This window comes from Schistocerca gregaria, chromosome 4, assembly GCF_023897955.1.
Source record: "Schistocerca gregaria isolate iqSchGreg1 chromosome 4, iqSchGreg1.2, whole genome shotgun sequence".
Lineage (NCBI taxonomy): Eukaryota > Metazoa > Arthropoda > Insecta > Orthoptera > Acrididae > Schistocerca > Schistocerca gregaria.
In genome coordinates this window covers 314,186,833-314,206,948 of record NC_064923.1, presented here as the reverse complement: position 1 = coordinate 314,206,948, position 20,116 = coordinate 314,186,833, and the positions used below count along the sequence as shown (strand labels likewise).

The following is a 20,116-nucleotide window of genomic DNA, read 5'->3' as shown; positions in this document are numbered from 1 at the left end:
GACACCAACCACTTTCTCGAACACCTGGAATCCGTACCCAGTCTGTTACCCCCGGAAACCATCCTTGTAACCATTGATGCCACTTCCCTATACACGAATATCCCGCACGTCCAGGGCCTCGCTGCAATGGAGCACTTCCTTTCACGCCGGTCACCTGCCACCCTACCTAAAACCTCTTTCCTCATCACCTTAGCCAGCTTCATCCTGACCCACAACTTCTTCACTTTTGAAGACCAGACATACCAACAATTAAAGGGAACAGCCATGGGTACCAGGATGGCCCCCTCGTATGCCAACCTATTTATGGGTCGCTTAGAGGAAGCCTTCTTGGTTACCCAAGCCTGCCAACCCAAAGTTTGGTACAGATTTATTGATGACATCTTCATGATCTGGACTCACAGTGAAGAACAACCCCAGAATTTCCTCTCCAACCTCAACTCCTTTGGTTCCATCAGATTCACCTGGTCCTACTCCAAATCCCATGCCACTTTCCTAGACGTTGACCTCCATCTGTCCAATGGCCAGCTGCACACATCCGTCCACATCAAACCCACCAACAAGCAACAGTACCTTCATTATGACAGCTGCCACCCATTCCATATCAAACGGTCCCTTCCCTACAGCCTAGGCCTTCGTGGCAAACGAATCTGCTCCAGTCCTGAATCCCTCGACCATTACACCAACAACCTGAAAACTGCTTTTGCATCCCGCAACTACCCTCCCAACCTGGTACAGAAGCAGATAACCAGAGCCACTTCCTCATCCCCTCAAACCCAGAACCTCTCATAGAAGAACCCCAAAAGTGCCCCACTTGTGACAGTATACTTCCCGGGACTGGATCAGACCTTGAATGTGGCTCTCCAGCAGGGATACGACTTCCTAAAATCCTGCCCCGAAATGAGATCAATCCTTCATGAAATCCTCCCCACTCCACCAAGAGTGTCTTTCCGCCGTCCACCTAACCTTCGTAACCTCTTGGTTCATCCCTATGAAATCCCCAAACCACCTTCCCTACCCTCTGGCTCCTACCCTTGCAACTGCCCCCGGTGTAAAACCTGTCCTATGCACCCTCCCACCACCACCTACTCCAGTCCTGTAACCCGGAAGGTGTACACGATCAAAGGGAGAGCCACGTGTGAAAGCACCCACGTGATTTACCAACTGACCTGCCTGCACTGTGACGCTTTCTATGTGGGAATGACCAGCAACAAACTGTCCATTCGCATGAATGGACACAGGCAGACAGTGTTTGTTGGTAATGAGGATCACCCTGTGGCTAAACATGCCTTGATGCATGGCCAGCACATCTTGGCACAGTGTTACACCGTCCGAGTTATCTGGATACTTCCCACCAACACCAACCTATCCGAACTCCGAAGATGGGAACTCGCCCTTCAGTATATCCTCTCTTCTCGATATCCGCCAGGCCTCAACCTCCGCTAATTTCAAGTTGCCGCCGCTCATACCTCACCTGTCTTTCAACAACTTCTTTGCCTCTGTACTTCCGCCTCGACTGACATCTCTGCCCTTACTCTTTGCATTTAAATATGTCTGCTTGTGTCTGTGTATGTGCGGATGGATATGTGTGTGTGTGTGTGTGTGCGCGAGTGTACATCTGTCCTTTTTTTCCCCTAAGGGAAGTCTTTCCGTTCCCAGGATTGGAATGACTCCTTACCCTCTCCCTTAAAACCTACATCCTTTCGTCTTTCCCTCTCCTTCCTGAAGAAGCAACCATCGGTTGCAAAAGCTAGCAATTCTGTGTGTGTGTTTGTGTGTTTTGTTCATGTGCCTGTCTGCCGGCGCTTTCCCGCTTGGTAAGGCTTGGAATCTTTGTTTTTAAGATTTGAATAATTACTACATGCATAGAGGCATTCAAACAATCATTCTTCACTCGCTCCATATGTGAATGGAACAGGAAGAAACCCTAATAACTGGTGCAATGGGAAGTACCCTCTGCAAGCACCTAACAGTGATTTGCAGAGTATAGATATAGAGGTAGATGTAGATTTCAGTAGCTGTCATCCCTCTCGCACCAAAAAATCCCTTCCATACATCCAGGCTGCCAAGGGGCAGCTTTTCTACAGTGACAAGATCTCTCTTGCCCAGTTTCCTGAGGGTCTCACAAGGTGTATACAACCCGGGACAACCGGGAGATCTGGGAAAAACCCAGGAATTTGTTCATCTGGGAGAAAACTGGGGAACACCTGGGAATTGTTTGAATTCTGGGAAATTTTCATTGTTGTAGTTTTCAGTTAATTTTTTGTGATTTTGGCTGGTAAGAACCTATACTCGAACAAAGGATATCCCGCTACTGCAGAATAATTCTGCAGCAACAAAACATAAACAAGAGAAAAAAAAAGAAAACTAAAATGAAATTTAAGTTGCAAACGAAATGCACCATATGCAACAACAAAAAACGGTGCTCAGATGAGCGTCTGCAAACAGCAAAGTGTGTCAAAGGCTTTTGAAAGACTATGCAATGCTTCATAACAACAAATTGCCTTTGATGAGATTTGTTGGAGCAGCTGCAGGCGGATTGTCGAGTATGTGCAGTTGCTTCTGGTTACAGAAATGTGGCTGGCTGCTACTATCTAGTGTAGTCCTGGTTCAGAAATATCGTAGATCCATGGCTGATGCACAGAGCAGTCTGAGTTGTGTTGGGGAGGAGGGTTGTCTCCACGTGACCTGTGTTTACATTCAGTGTTTTTTGTTTTGTTTTGTTTGTTTGTTTGTTTGTTTGTTTCCTCCTTGTTTCTTGCTCTCACGTTAAATGAAAACAAAATGGATTTCTTTGGTCAGGAGCTAGCAAATTAATTAAAATATGTTCCCATAATTACAGAAGGCAAAAATGTGGTGTTAGTTTCAGATTTTATGTCCACCTTTCTGACAGTCAAGCATTAATTGCCTTGCAGAACAATGAAGTTATTTTTGTCAGTTTGCTAAAGAGATTTGGCTTCTATTAAATCTTTTCTGCTGAGGCAGTCAATTTATTTGAAACAAAGTGTTTAATTTCACACTTTGGCTAGTTTCAACTGTTCGCTGCATTTCAAGTGCACATGTGGCATTTGGCTATAATAAAGAACTAAACATGAGATGATACAGTACTGGTACTCCAAGAAAATTTGCGATACTCTTGCAGTATCCTCTGATGTCTTGTTTCTTTTATGTCATAATGTGAGGTCTTTTAATGTTTTACACATAGGAACATCAGGTTTCCTGTGTCATCGTAGCTGCGCAAGTGCGGTGATGCCTGTTATTTGGTGCTCTCTGGCAACTGCTGAAACGAACCTATTTCTGACAGGTCGTGGGAAAATATTGTGACTGGTGGTTTGAAAAGCATTACAGTCAAAGTAAATTTCTGTTTACGCAAGATGAACTATGTACGAGAATGTATGATGAATTTCTTAAATCACAAAGTGTTTGACTCTCATTTAAAAACCAACTCTTTGAGGACGACTGTTTAGAAGAATTTTGAGCCCAGAAGGTCAGACATTTACATCTTTATTAAAAATTTATTGGTACATTTGTGTGATGTGTCCTGAAGTGTAACATGCACAAAAAAGATCAACATTATATGTGGAAGCTTAGCTTCTCTTCCAGCTTCTTAATCTTATTATGTGAATGCTATGTATATTAATGTAAACCATTAACTTTCCTTACTTGTGTGTTCGCACTGCTTAAGAATGATCTTGCTATTGACTGACTGCATCACGTGTGTTATGCTGTCATCAGCTGGTGACATAACGTGACATGAGATGTGTCTGGCTTACAGAACACATCACAATCTCGATTTCAATGCTTCGGAAAGTGACATGTGGTTTTTGCTGGAATTCAGATTTATTTATTCTTAATATGAAAATATGCAGCGTACATGTTGCTGCACATCAAAGGTCTTTCCAAACGTGTTTTCCTCCCCTGAGTTTCATTTCTAAAGTGTCAGGAAATTCTACGTTGGTATATAAAACCATAAACATTCAAAGTATTGATGAGTTTTACAGTGCCGAGGAAGAGTATATTGTCACTTAACACAGAAAAAGTGTATTTTCATCTGGGAGAAAGTGAATTTTTAACTGGGAAATCCCGAATTTTTTTCTCCTTCTCCATGTACACACTCTGGTCTCATCAAGGCCTACACACAAGCACTGTTCCCCAGACATAGTCCACAAACAGATCTTCCATGCCATTTCCCCTTACACCCCAAAACCTCCCTCCAACTCCAACAGCCAGCCACAAACGAATGCCCCCTTCATCACCCAGTACCATCCCAGTCTTTGATTACCAATTGTCTTGCCCTGAATTGAGAGACATCCTGTGTCCCATACAAGATCTTTTCCAATGTCCCTAAAGTGGTGTTCCACTGCCCAACCAACCTCCACAACATCCTAGTCTACCCTAAAGCCTCTCCCACTCCCAACCCCTTGCCACAAGAATCACATAACTGTGCACGAACCTGGCACAAGACTTCTTCCCAAACCACTTACCCAGCACTTTCTATTGCAGTCCTGTCACAGGTTTATCCTACACCATCAGGGGCAAGACCACCTGTTAAAGCAGCCATGTTATTTACCAGCTCTGCTGTGATCATTGCACATTTTTTTATATTGGTATGACTACCACGCAGCTGTCCACCAGAATGAACGGCCACCACCAAACTGAGGCCAAGAGCAATGTAGACCAGCCTGTGGTACAACAGACAACTGAGCATAACATGCTTTATTTCAATGGCTATTTCACTACATGAGCCATCTGGATCCTTCCCTCCACAACTAGCTTTTCTGAAATGCATGAATGCCAGTTATTCTTTCAACACAGTCTCTGCTACTGTAACTATCCCAACCTCAACCTACAGTAACAGTGTGTCCGTACACCCTCCACCCAACAGTTTCCACCCCCTTTGTCCTATCATACCCTTCTCATTTTCGTCTCTGATCCTCTTTGTTTGCCACCCTTTGCCAACACACCCACCTGTCTATCCGCACTCCTCTTCTTTTTCGCTCCTTTTTCCACACCTTCCGGTCCCACAACCTCCTGGTGTTGCTCCTGTTCTAGTCCCTGCACACACTGCCAGATAGAATCTCTCCCCCCCCCCCCCTCCCCCCCAACCATACATTACTATTCCTTTCCCTTTCAGTGCAGACTGCTGCTTCCATCCCATCTGAAAGCTGCGTTCTGGCCCAAGCTGCTGGAGTTGTCGGTCATGCGGCCATGAAGTGTGCTTGCCTGTGTGTATGATCAGTATGTTCTTCTCGTTTGCTAATGAAGGCTGTGGTGAAAACTTTGTGTAAGTGTCTTTCAATTGTGTCTGTCTGCAACTTAACGTGTCACCTTTCTGGTCAGTAGCAATCAATCTTTTCCTACGTTGTTGGTATTTATACTTGGAGTTTCCATTGTTTCACCTCCAGATAATGTTGTCTCATGTGAAAGAAATGCTAAATCACAGGAACAAATCATAAGACCATTTGTTAATACAGTTCTCTATCTTTTTATTTGTAATCTGGCACTTATTAACATAGCCAATAAGCCCTACACTAAGTATTGCACCTAAGGAAAATTTATGTTTTAAAATAATTATTCCTGACCTTTCAGGGTATTTTAGGTGATCTGTTCCCTGGTGTTGAGATCCCAGAGCAGGATTATGGAGTCTTACAAGCTGCTATAATAACAGTAATGGAAGAGAATGATTTGCAGCCAGAATCATGTATGATTGCAAAGGTGATACAGTTCCACGAGACAATGATTGTTCGACATGGTGTTATGCTTGTTGGCCCTACAGGTGGTGGAAAGACAACTGTTATAAATGTTAGTACCGTAAGTAACAGTATCTTAGAAAGAAGAGTAACATATACATACACTTTTCAAAGCAAAAACCAACTTGAGCTGGGCCAACAGAGAACTAAATTCATAAATTCATTTGTATCTTCCAGAATTTTTTTAAAAGTTCTTCATCAGCAAAAGTAAAAGGAAATAATACATGGAGAAAAATGCACATATAACCCTTTTATTTTGCTCTCCTTTTTTGTGTCTATAATTACTATTAATAATTACAATTAATTTTGTTCTTGCAACTACAGTTTTACACATCTTGCTCAGCATTAAATGTGTCTGGTATTATTATTTTACATTCATTTTGAATTAAGATCAGTTACCCTATTTGGAATATTTGTATCTTTGTTTTTCTACTGTTGGTGTGTTTCATAAATAACAAATTAAAAATAAATAATAAGTAGAATATCTACAATCAGAGTAGTATAAATATCACAACTACATTGTTTTTTCTCTTTGGAATCATGTTGTTGAGGTTGCTCAGAAATACGAATAACATGGTCAAAAAGTGTGAGAGTCTCCAGAATCCCATACTCTTATCTCATAACTTTTTTATATTTCAGTATAATGTTATTTCTTAACTGTTCTGGAGCAAGATTAGGCTAGTAGCCATACAGCTTTCTGCTCTTTACCAATGATACTGGAAACAGGACATACAAGGAAAGTTCTGTGACGTGATCAGACTTGATTTGACTAAGCTGCGGAAGTTTCACTGGAAAGTCCTTACACATCCTCCATATAGTCTTGATCTTGGCCCATTTTTGGAGCCTTGAAGAAATTTGTGGACAACAATTTGGTTCAGATAAAGAGTTGCATGCCTGGATGCAGTTGTGGTTCCATTGGTCATGTGTTAGTCTGTTGGTCAGTTTTTCAACACCATGCTGGGAGGCAGCCCAACAGCTGACACAAAAGTATGAATCAGCATGAAATTTCATAATGAGAGATAATTGCTACTGGAATTAAAGGATGGATTCTTGTTGAAACTAAATTGGTGCCATGAACAGTCTTCCTTGCAGTATTAGAAAATTACAATGCAGCATATAAATACTGAAAGCACAAAAATGAATAATGTATCCAAGACAATTTTTCTTACTTTGTCGATGTAATTTTTAGGTTTGATTTTGCAGTAAACTTAGTGCTTGACAAAAAGTCAATTGTTCAGTTGTTAACATACAAATATTTGATAGAAGTCACTATTAAGTTACACTGTCATCATTAATTTACCTCTAATTTTCTGTGGTTGCTGATCATACTGTCCATCCTCTAAATCTTCATGATTAGCATATATATATTTTAAGAGGTCTTGCAGGATGGAAGAAATTATTGCCTCTTCTTATGACTGCAGACAAAAGTCATGCTTGTGAATGAATATTGGCATAATAAATAAAAATATTCTTTGATAAGTCTTTCTATAAGAAATTGTTCATATAAATTAATATTAGGAACTAGTTGTTAGGTACTATATAGCACCCACAAACATTTTTCCTTGAAGGCATTGACTGCCTTGCCTCACAGTGTAGTAATTAGTAGTGGCAATTACTTTTGCAGTAACAAACAGTTTACTTACTGTCTTCCCATTGGTCTCGCTTTCATTTGACTGCCTCTTATTAATGCAGCACAGCTCAGTATGCAGCATCCAGTACTAAATTACTTATTGCAGATGTTACTTTCCTCTCATCATTCCTGTATCTAGGTAACACAGCTTTAAGTGCTTCCCAAAATAGTATTGGGTGTGCACCGGTAGCACGTTTGAACATGTGGGAATGTTTGTTTAATGTTCTACCTGTTTCAGACTCTAAATCCTCCCACCAAGTATTATTACACTCGATTTTGTTAAAGTTCATTCTGTTTCACTTTTAATCTCCTTTTTTAAAAGAAGGTGTTCAGTTCTTTCCTTATTAAAATCTCCTTCAGTTTCTCTGTGACTTAATATTAGGTCTAATTTAATTCAGTGATTTTATCTTCACATGTAGTTACATGATCTTCAACTTCTTCAACCCATTACCTAGAGTCTCAAAATCACTTGATCCATCATTAAGACTTTCTTGTAACATATCCTTTTTTCCAGTAAATCTATTTTCCATATGCCCCATATGATTACAGAAATATTCTGTTGATGTCTATAACCTTGTTATTGCTTGAAAATTCAAGGTTACACTTAACTTAATTGATTTATTATCAACTGGCATCACCGTGACTAGTTTATATAATTATACACTAAAATCAGTTCACTTATTCTCACAATTTTCGCATCAAATTAATCAGGATTGACCCACCAGTTGTGCATTCTTCTTTTTGATTCCCACATACCAATTCCCTGATTGGTGAACCTTACACCCATTCTGCATCAGCTGACTGTGAAGGCACCAGTATCTGTTCCGCTCTGTCTTACTGTGCCAATGGCTCGTTTCTTGCACATGCTCAGTTGCACCTCTTTATTGTTGGAAAAATCACAATGGGTGGTAGAGCATAAGTCATTAGGAAACTGCAAATCTCCACCAATGAAAGAAATAAATAGTTTGCCCCTCTATTTATCTACTTTTGTTCTTTCTTTTCATCTCATTGTGCCAAATCTTTTAGCAATGAAATGCAAAGATTTGGTCATGAGTCATTTTCTTTGTCTCTAGTTTTTTTCTGAACTGACTCTTCATAGACCTGCCATTTAAAAGAATATTTTAATTATCTACAGTCTACAGTATTAATTCTTCATTAATTATTAGTAGAAACCTGTTCCTTTCTTAAAACTTGGTAGCATGACCTTAATTCTGTCAATTTGTAGATGTAGCTAAACAGTTGCAGATTTGTTTATTATTTAGTTTGAATAAAACCTGGCATATTTATTAACAGAAACTATCTTCCAATTCTTTGAAATTCTTCTCATTTAGTCACATATATGGTTCCCTGTAATTTTCAGTTCACATAATCTCTCTTCTGATAGAACAACAAATACAGTTGCCTATCAATCTTCAATTACCATTCAGTAGTTTTGTTTTGTAAATAGAAAATGTATTTTCTTGCTGCACTGTATTTTATTCTTCCAGATGTGTTTCACCTTTTCTCACTTTAAGCATCATCAGTGTGATCTATAATGATACAGTTATGATACACTTTTGTTTTCGTATGTATCATTTTTAGATTATAAAACAGTTCATTTCTTGCTTTTTGTGTAAATAAGGATTACTTACAGTTCTTAGGGTTTTTAGTTGGCATCTGCATTTCCTCTCATCTGGTCACATGCTGAAGGTCACACTGCCACTCTATTAACAAAACATAGCATGTTTTTTATGTTTTGAAAATTTTGTTTAAAAATGTGTTTGAAACATAAAAAGAAGCTTATGTTTAATAAACGTAGCAGCAGTGCAACCTCCAACATGTGATCAGATGAGAGGTATTGCAGATAACAGCTAAAAACACAAAGAACTCTAAATAATCACTCATTTACATAAAAAGAAAGAAGTGAACTGTTTTATAATCTACAATTAATACATATCAAAACAAAAGTGTATCATAACTGTACCATTATAGATCCCACTGATGATGACTTCTTATGAAGAAAGGGGAAATGGATCTGGTAGACTAAAATACAGTGCAGCAAGAGAAGGCACTTTTTATTTACAAAACAAATATTTGGGTCAAACATAAAGTCATTTTATTTTTGACCTCTGCTTAAGACAGTATTACTACTCAGGGTACATATTGGTTGAAAGCACCAATGATGGCTGTTAATCAGTTGAAATCAATTTGCAAAAGTGAATAAATAAAACATGATTTTGCAACTGGTTGCCGAATATTTGGTAATTTTATGGTTTATGGTCGCTGCATGACTTGGGAACCACATGGGGCCCACCATTCATAAACTCATCATGCATTGATTGTTTTTTGTTTTTTTTCTTGGCCTACCTCTCCAAGAAAATGCTAATTATCTTCAATATTAATGTCTTCTTACACTCTTATTGTCCTTCTTCCCTTTCAGAATAAATTCTTGACTTGACTAAATGCTCTTTGTAGCTCTTTGATGCTATGTCTCCGGGAATGTCACAGCTTATTGTTAAGGAGGGAATTTCGATGAATGGCATGATTTTTTAACAAATCTCTCAGTGATTAAGTTTGACCTATATGATTTGCTACCAGTAGACTTCAAAGTCCCAAAAGCTCAATGTCAGGTGTACCTCTGTGACATATGCAAACAATGCAATGCCTAAAAGGCAGAGAACAGAGGCCTGAAAGAACAATTGTCCTTGAGAATACAGTGGTAATGCCACAAGAAGAGTGTTGGCTTAGCAATGGCCACGTAAAGAAGTCGCTAGGGCAGCAGGGCATTGGCTGTGTAAAAACAGACCATGAGTGGCCACATGAGGACTGATTGGGTGCTGGCCAGAAGTGCCGAAATGGAAGGGGTGATGGCCCCCCACATGATTTATCAGGCAGTGGGGTGCTCTATTCAAGTTGCTGAAGTCAGTTGATATGTGAAGAGTTCTCAGTCATCCCAAGAGGGCCCCTGTGCAGAGCTGGCCAGGAGTCTGGACTGACAGTGGCAGTTGGATTTCTGGGAACTCAGTTGACATAGTCTGTACTCCATGTAGTCTGGGCCTGAATGTAGGCACATTGCAGTATTTGGTCTGGTTGTGTTTTAGTTCTGGCAGGAACAGTGTGTGACATTACATAAATAGAATGCAAATAGACTGGGACAGTTCCATACGGGTTTTTTGTATGCATTGTGATAGTGCACAGTGCAGTGGGATATATGGCACATGAACTGTTCTTTGGGAGAGTACATAACATTCCTGAGATATCACAAAAATTTGAATGATTTATACTTTTGATGATTATGTAGTAGAGCTGAAAGAGTGCATGCAAGAGATGCACTAATGCTTGAGAGAAAACAGAATGCACAGTGCAAGATAAGGAACACAGAGTATTATGATAAAACACAGAATCTGAAGCAGTTCCATTTTGGCAATATAGTTCTGTTGTTTGATGAGAGCCTGTGATCAGGCAGGTTCCTTAACGTAGATACACAGTGGCAACGACCATACACTGTAGTACGAATGAAGGGACCTAATTTTAAAAATCAGTATGAAATGAAATAAGTATCCTACAGTGCATGCCACCAGAATGAAGGAGTTTTTCGAGTTAGAGTAGCCCAATATGTTCCACATCTGTACACGCAATTAACAAAATTTCAGTTGTCACCCAGACTGTATTATGGCAACATGCGCAAGGTGAAAATTTACATTGTAACTTGAATAATAGTAAGTTATTTCAGCTGAAGAAAAAATTTAAACACACAGAGGTTCTTTCAAGGTGAACCATTGTAGAAAAAAAACAGGTCTGTGAACCTATGAAACATTAGGAGACCTTGCTTTTGGGATTACGCACATGTTACAGAGTACTAGCTAAAATGCAGAAAAAATATAAAAAAAGACCTGTTTACAAAATTATGGCCAATTAATAATTAAACTAGACTCTAAAATATTTTTCTTATAGTTTTAATTATGTAATGTATCTGTATAGAAATTGACAGATGTATTAAGATGATAATGTAGTAAAAATTTTATAATAAAATGTGGAAGTGTAATTATCAGATGGGCTTGCACAAAGTCATTTGGGCAATCTGGGCTTCTACAATGTCATTTAATAGCAGTGTAAGCTGTAATTATGTCCAAAGTAAGGACAATGTACTCAAATAACAAGATACCCAAATATCAACATACTAAAAATAAAAAAAAATTGTTAAAAGAATTTTATAACGATGTGGAGAGTTGCCAGCAAGGCTTACACAAGTCTTTTGTTTAATCATCCATGCTGCAGCAAACCCTGAGTGAAAAACATGTGAATCAAAAAGGAATAACAACAGCAATAGTGGGACATATGTAATTCAGTGTGGTAGCAGTAGATTGACAATGTGATCACCAACTTCTCAGACATAGCCTAGCTCTACACTGTAATTATAGTATGGTGTGAATGCTAATAAGGTGGAAGAGCTCTAAAGGTATAGTTAAACAATTATTGCTAAATAATTATTATCTGCAGAAACTAAATAATTATTATAATAGCACTTCTAAGTAATGTGCATATTAGTAATCTTGGGAAAGAAGTTATCTTCACTAATCTGTTATCACGGATCACCTCAGAATGAGGACATAAAAGGTTTTCTTAATTTTAAAGTTCACTTATGAACAAAAAATATTATAGGCACTAATAACATAGAAACAAAAACGAAATCAACGCCAACAAATATCAAAGCAATTCTCAATACTTTATCAAAAATTGTGTTTTCCATTGCCCTCATTTGTTTTAAACCCATTATCTTCCAATCAAATGGTTCAAATGGCTCTGAGAAGTATGGGACTTAACATCGGAGGTCATCAGTCCCCTAGAACTTAGAACTACTTAAAACTAACTTAACTAAGGACATCACACACATCCATGCCTGAGGCAGGATTCAGACCTGCAACTGTAGCAGTCATGCAGTTCTGGACTGAAGCACTTAGAACTGCTCAGCCACTGCAGCTGGCCTATCTCCCAAACCCCTTGGAGATGACACAGCCCACTGCAAACCACTGATGATATTTGTAGCACAATAGGGAGCATAATCTTGCTCAGAATAATATGCAAGAGCTGATTTATGATATATGCAGGTTTGTTTTAACACTAATGAGTCAGATTGCCTTGGGGCAATTGGTTATAAAAGCCATGCTTCTCACTCAATACAGAGTCATCTTTATCTTCAAGTGTACAGGTAACACATAAAAAACTTCCATTGAGATGTATGATCAATGAGATCTAAGGAAGGAAATTTGCTCTATGTGAGACATATCATTCATGGTTCAACTTTTCCAACTGCAAAGACATGGTTCAGGGCTAATGAAGGATCGAAGTGGGGAGACGCTTGAGAGATGATAGGCCTAGTTTCCATTAAAAGAAACAGGGTCTGTTGTTGTGGGATGTCTTACCTGGTGTGTGGTCAGTCAAATATGATATGATGATGGTAAGCCAAGTGTTGATGGCGTTGGTGTAGATGATGGTGGTGTTAATGTAACTGCTATGTATGGTGCTTGTGCACCTGTTACTGCTGGAGATGATTTTTCTGTTCTCGGATAGTATAGTTCAAATGGTGGAGGTACAGCTGGTGTTAGTGGTGCCAATGGTAGGAGAGCTGGGGCATCATTTGCAGGTATCTCAATAATTAGTGTGTGTATATATAACCTAGTGCATTTAATTGCTGTGGAGATGTATGTACTGCCCTGTCCATGAGTTAGTTAGGTGATGGAATTACAAGTGGACACAATGAATATGGAATAAAGCTGTATGTGTGGAGTACATGAGGACATATATAACTTTTGAGACATCTGTTGTGGAATCATCCATTTCTAGTCACAGTACAAGAGTATAGATGGACTGTTAAATAGATGATGAAAAATGATGAATTTTGAAGGTTATGGTATGGCCATGAAAGCAAACATTTAAAGTACAGTGAAGGTGCCAGAAGACAGCTGAGTAGTTACCAGAAACGCAGAGGCATTTCATGCAATGAGGTTGCCTACTACACAGATTAGAGCTGATGGTTACATCAGTGACAAGCTAGTAGCAGAATTGCAATACAGATAACTGGTGATGACTGTGGTTGCTACAAGATTGACATCTGATCATGGCAGCAATGACACATGATGGCACCAAAAAAGACATGCAATATGAACAGGATGTATAAGATTTTTTATTCAGTCATTGATATTGACCCTGAGAATAACTAAACTGATCATTTCATGTTTAAGTGGAAGATTTCAACTCTTGGGTGACACTTCATGAAAATGCATCATATCTCTTTTATTTCATATTATGACAGTATTTGAAGTGATAATCATTGTCATGAAAATTCCTCATCTCAAAAATTGAATTTTTTGCATATTTTTAATTTGTGAGGTATATCTTATTGATTATGGCACAATAATTTGATCATTGTAAAATCATATACTGATTTTTATATAATGGACCAACAATATATTTAATATTTAAAGGGGCTTCCAATTGTGCACTTTCAGGTTCCTTCCGACAGCTGGAACTGGCATCTAAAACATGATATTTTTAACCCACAATGTCTTTTACCACACAATAAAAATGCTTGCTGTGTGATTTGAGGTATGGTTTCCTGGAGACTGACACACTTTTTGTGGCTCATTTGCGTGCCTACATTTCCTGTTCTTGTATCAGATTGGATAACATAATACAAATTAAAATAAATTAATTTAAGAAATCAAATCATACCAAGTTTCAAAATACAGTACTGTGTTATACATGGCATGTATTAGGTAACATGGAAACTCATTGGCTAAAGCACACTGGACTCTCATTCAGGAGGATGATGGTTCAAACCCATGTCCAGCCATGCTGATTTAGGTTTTCCATGATTTCCTTAAATTGCTTCAGGCAAATACTGGAATGGTTCCTTTGAAAGGAAATGGCTAACTTCCTTCTCCATCCTTCCCTAATTCGATGGGACCAATGACCTTGCTCTTTGGTCCCTCCCCGAAATGAACGAACCAACCAAGTCAGCTATAATGTACCTATGATTTCCAGGATCATCCAGTGATATACCCAGGATTTCCATGATATGTGCATGATTTCCAATATCAGCCAGTGTCTATAATGAAAAAAGAATAATTAAAATCTTTTAGACCATAGCTCTCTCCTTCTCTCTCTCTCTCTCTCTCTCTCTCTCTCTCTCTACCTCTCTCCCTACCTCCTCTCCCCACCCACTCTGTGTGTGTGTGTGTGTGTGTGTGTGTGTGTGTGTGTGTGTGTGTGTGTGTGTGTGTGTTGTAACACTCATATTTTGCAACGATAAATTTCTAAGTTTGCAATAAATTGGACTTAATAGTAATTGCTTCTTTGAGAAAAAACAGTGTTGTAATTTATGTCTCTTTTAAGGTACTGAAAGATACGCTCACTAGATTACATGCTGATGGTGTACCAGGGCCTGTTTATCGGCCTGTAATAACGTATGTATTAAATCCCAAATCTGTAACTTTAGGAGAGCTTTATGGTGAAGTGAATTTACTAACAATGGAATGGAGAGATGGCCTCTTAGGAATCATGGTTCGCACTGCTGTTCAGGTATGTTGTTACTGTCTCACAATAATTTAGCGGTTTTAAAAGTGGAAAAAAATTATGATGGCAAATACTATTGTCTTTTAGTACTGATACAAGAGTAAACATTTCATGAGCAGATATTAGTCTCCAACTGAAAACTAGAGCTGTACATGAGATCTTAACACATTTTGTTATTGACATTGGTATACATCATCTTCATTGACAACACCCGTGATGTGGTACTATGAAGTCCTCCTTTGCACTTTATATGTTGTTCACAGCTCCATGTAACATCTGTTATGGCGTAGGATTGGCTGCTGATGAACTTCATATAAGGAGTACCTCAAAGAAGTGATAGTAAAATCATGGCAAATTTTTTTACCTGTGGTACTACCACCTTTATTTACAAGCCCTGACATATGTCTATTTTAAGTATTTGATCCAGAATTTGCTTACACTGAATAGCCAAAGATACTGGTACACAGGCCTGATATCGTGTAGGGCCCTCATGGGCACGCAGAAGTGCCGCAACACAATGTGGTGTGGACTCTACTAATGTCTGAAGCAGTGCTGGAGGGAATTAACACCATGAATCCTATAGGGCTTCCATAAATCTGTAAGAGTACAAGAGGGTGAAGATCTCTTCTGAACAGCACGTTGCAAGACATCCCAGATATGCTCAGTAATGTTCATGTCTGGTGAGTTTGGTGATCAGCGGAAGTGTTTAAACTGGAGCCACTCTGTAGCAATTCTGGACATGTGGGGTGTTGCATTGTCCTTCTGGAATTGCCCAAGTGGGCATGAATGGATGCAGGTGATCAGACAGGATGGTTACATTTGTGTCACCTCTCAGAGCCATATCTAGACATATCAGGGGTTCGGTATCACTCAAACTGCACCCACCTCACACCATTACAGAGCCTCCACCAGCTTGAACAGTTCTCTGCTGAAATGCAGGGTCCATGGATTCATGAGATTGTCTCTATACCCAGACACGTCCATCCACTGGATACAATTTGAAATGAGACCCACCTGACTAGCCAACATGTTTCCAGTCACCAGCAGTCCAGTGTCAGTGTTGACAAACCCAGGTGAGGCATAAAGTTATACGTTTTGCAGTTATCAAGGGTACACGAGTGGCCCCTTGGCTCTGATAGCCCATATCAATGATGTTTCATCGAATGGTTGACATGCTGACACTTGTTGATGGCCCAGAATTGAAATCTGCTGCATTTTGCGGAAGGGTTGCATTTCTCTCACATTGAACAATTCTCTTCAGGCATTGTTGGTCCTGTTCTTGCAGGATCTTTTTGTGATGTCAGAGATTTGATGTTTCACCTGAGTCCTGATATTCACGGTACACCCATAAAATGGTCAGAGATACTGTGTCCCATCACTCATGTGCCAACTATAACACCACAATCAAACTAACTTAAATCTTGATAACCTGCTATTGTAGAAGTGGTAATCAAATTAACAACTGTGTCAGACACCTCTTGTTTTATATAAGTGTTGCTGACCACAGTGGTGTATTCTGCCTGTTTATGTATCTCTGTATTTGAATATGCATGCCTATACCAGTTTATTTGGTGCTTCACTATACTTATTACATGGCTTTCTCACACATTGGAAAAAAAAGTTACATGTGTAGAGTATAATACGGACAACTTAAAATCTAACAGTGAAACATCTAGAGCATATATGTAATCTTTTGACTTTCAAGTGCCAGCATGAAGTCTTCTGATCTACAATTGTCTGGTCTTGTGGAGTCTTCCTTCGTGTTGTGTCTGATGGCCTGTGGCTCCCCACAATCACATAGTGGGAATGCTTGCCTCACTTAATTACTCCACTTACAAAAAAATATGTACAACTGCCTTTTTGGCTATCAAATTTGCTTAGCATTGACCATGTTTTGTGCGTCAAGTCAAATTGTGGTGGTTTTTGGGTGATACAAGGCTAGTTATTTCTTTTGTCACCCAGGCCATTCTTCAGTCCATGCGTTAGTAAGGTGGAACTCATCTTCCACAGGATCCCTTGCTGTTATTGTTAGTGGCCATCTAGAATGGAGTCAGCTATGATGACAGGGTAGAGCATACTAAGTTTTTGAGTGTACTTATAGATGAGAATCTTAAAAGGAAAATTCATATTTTGGATTTTCTGAAGTGACTATGTTCAGCAACTTTTGCAATAATAGCCAATTTTGAGGATATAGGAATTAGTAAGCTAATATACTTTGCATACTTTCATTCTCTGATGTCATACAGAATATTTTGGGGTAACTCAACACTTGACAAAACGTATTCACTGCTCAAAAGAAAGTGGTTAGAATAAAGAAGCACCCGTGGGTTGCAGAAGCTTGAATTTTGTGTGTGTGTTTGTGTTTATTTGTGTGTCTATCAACATACCAACGCATTCGTTTGCTATTGTTTTTAGATATATTTCCCCCCCCCCCCTCTCTCTCTCTCTCTCTCTATATATATATATATATATATATATATATATATATATATATATAATAGAAAGAAACTTTCACATGGGAAAAATATATTAAAAACAAAGATTCCAAGACTTACCAAGCGGGAAAGCGCCGGCAGACAGGCACAATGAACAAAAACACACAAACACACACACAGAATTACTAGCTTTCGCAACCGATGGTTGCTTCTTCAGGAAGGAGAGGGAAAGACGAATGGATGTGGGTTTTAAGGGAGAGGGTAAGGAGTCATTCCAAACCCGGGAGCGGAAAGACTTCCCTTAGGGGAAAAAAAAGACAGGTGTACACTCGCGCACACACACACACACACACACACACACACACACACACACACACACACACATCCATCCGCACATACACAGACACAAGCAGACATATTTAAAGGCAAAGAGTAAGGGCAGAGATGTCAGTCGAGGCGGAAGTACAGAGGCAAAGAAGTTGTTGAAAGACAGGTGAGGTATGAGCGGCGGCAACTTGAAATTAGTGGAGGTTGAGGCCTGGCGGATATCGAGAAGAGAAGATATGCTGAAGGCCGAGTTCCCATCTCCGGAGTTCGGATAGGTTGGTGTTGGTGGGAAGTATCCAGATAACTCGGACGGTGTAACACTGTGCCAAGATGTGCTGGCTGTGCATCAAGGCATGTTTAGCCACAGGGTGATCCTCATTACCAACAAACACTGTCTGCCTGTGTCCATTCATGTGAATGGACAGTTTGTTGCTGGTCATTCCCACATAGAAAGTGTCACAGTGCAGGTAGGTCAGTTGGTAAATCACGTGGGTGCTTTCACACGTGGCTCTCCCTTTGATCGTGTACACCTTCTGCGTTACAGGACTGGAATAGGTGGTGGTGGGAGGGTGCATAACACAGATTTTGCACCGGGGGCGGTTGCAAGGGTAGGAGCCAGAGGGTAGGGAAGGTGGTTTGGGGACTTCATAGGGATGAACCAAGTGGTTACGAAAGTTAGGTGGATGGCGAAAAGACACTCTTAGTGGAGTGGGGAGGAATTCATGAAGGATGGATCTCATTTCGGGGCAGGATTTGAGGAAGTCGTATCCCTGCTGGAGAGCCACATTCAGAGTCTGATCCAGTCCCGGGAAGTATCCTGTCTCTAGTGGGGCACTTTTGGGGTTCTTCTGTGAGAGGTTCTGTGTTTGAGGGGATGAGGAAGTGGCTCTGGTTGTTTGCTTCGGTACCAGGTCGGGAGGGTAGTTGCGGGATGCGAAGCTGTTTTCAGGTTGTTGGTGTAATGGTCGAGGGATTCAGGACTGGAGCAGATTCGTTTGCCACAAAGGCCTAGGCTGTAGGGAAGGAACCATTTGATATGAAATAGGTGGCAGCTGTCATAATGGAGGTACTGTTGCTTGTTGGTGGGTTTGATGTGGACGGATGTGTGCAGCTGGCCATTGGACAGATGGAGGTCAACGTCAAGGGAAGTGGAATGGGATTTGGAGTAGGACCAAGTGAATCTGATGGAACCAAAGGAGTTGAGGTTGGAGAGGAAATTCTGGAGTTGTTCTTCACTGTGAGTCCAGATCATGAAGATGTCATCAACAAATCTGTACCAAACTTTGGGTTGGCAGGCTTGGGTAACCAAGAAGGCTTCCTCTAAGCGACCCATAAATAGGTTGGCATATGAGGGGGCCATCCTGGTACCCATGGCTGTTGCCTTTAATTGTTGGTATGTCTGGCCTTCAAAAGTGAAAAAGTGGGGAGTGTGCCTCAGGGATACAGATAGCCATACCGTAGGTGCAACCATAACGGAGGGGTACCTGTTGAGAGGCCAGACAAACGTGTGGTTCCTGAAGAGGGGCAGCAGCCTTTTCAGTAGTTGCAAGGGCAACAGTCTGGATGATTGAATGGTCTGGCCTTGTATCACTAACCAAAAGGGCCTTGCTGTGCTGATACTGTGAACGGCTGAAAACAAGGTGAAACTACAGCCGTAATTTTTCCCTAGGGCATGCAGCTTTACTGTATGGTTAAATGATGATGGCATCCTCTTGGGTAAAATACTCCGGAGGTAAAATAGTCTTCCATTCAGATCTCCAGGCAGGGACTACTCAAGAGGATGTCATTATCAGGAGAAAGAAAACTGGCGTTCTATGGATCGGAGCGTGGAATGTTGGATCCCTTAATCGGGCAGGTAGGTTAGAAAATTTAAAAAGGGAAATGGATAGGCTAAAGTTAGATATAGTGGGAATTTGTGAAGTTCGGTGGCAGGAGGAACAAGACTTTTGGTCAGGTGACTATAGGGTTATAAACAAAAAATCAAATAGGGGTAATGCAGGAGTAGGTTTAATAATGAATAGGAAAATAGGAATGCTGGTAAACTACTGCAAACAGCATTGTGAACACATCATTGTGGCAAAGATAGATACGAAGCCCATGCCTACTACAGTAATACAAGTTTATATGCCAACTAGCTCTACAGATGACGAAGAAATTGAAGAGACGTATGATGAAATAAAATAAATTATTCAGATAGTGAAGGGTGACGAAAATTTAATAGTCATGGGTGACTGGAATTCGGTAGTAGGAAAAGGGAGAGAAGGAAATGTAGTAGATGAATATGGATTGGGGCTAAGAAATGAAAGAGGAAGCCGCCTGGTAGAATTTTGCACAGAGCACAAGTTAATCATAGCTAATACTTGGTTCAAGAATCATAAAAGAAGGTTGTATACATCGAAGAATCCTGGTGGAGATACTAAAAG

General features: G+C 40.0%; 1 protein-coding gene across 1 annotated transcript in view; it reads left to right on the top strand.

The window, feature by feature from the left end:
- LOC126365881 (dynein axonemal heavy chain 6) overlaps positions 1–20,116 on the top strand; it is a 1,020,408-nt gene that overhangs the window by 456,148 nt on the left and 544,144 nt on the right. Inside the window, exons 32-33 of the mRNA XM_050008578.1 lie at positions 5,587–5,799; positions 14,752–14,937. Of these exons, the coding sequence (XP_049864535.1) occupies positions 5,587–5,799; positions 14,752–14,937 (399 nt within the window). The remainder of the gene's footprint in view (positions 1–5,586; positions 5,800–14,751; positions 14,938–20,116) is intronic.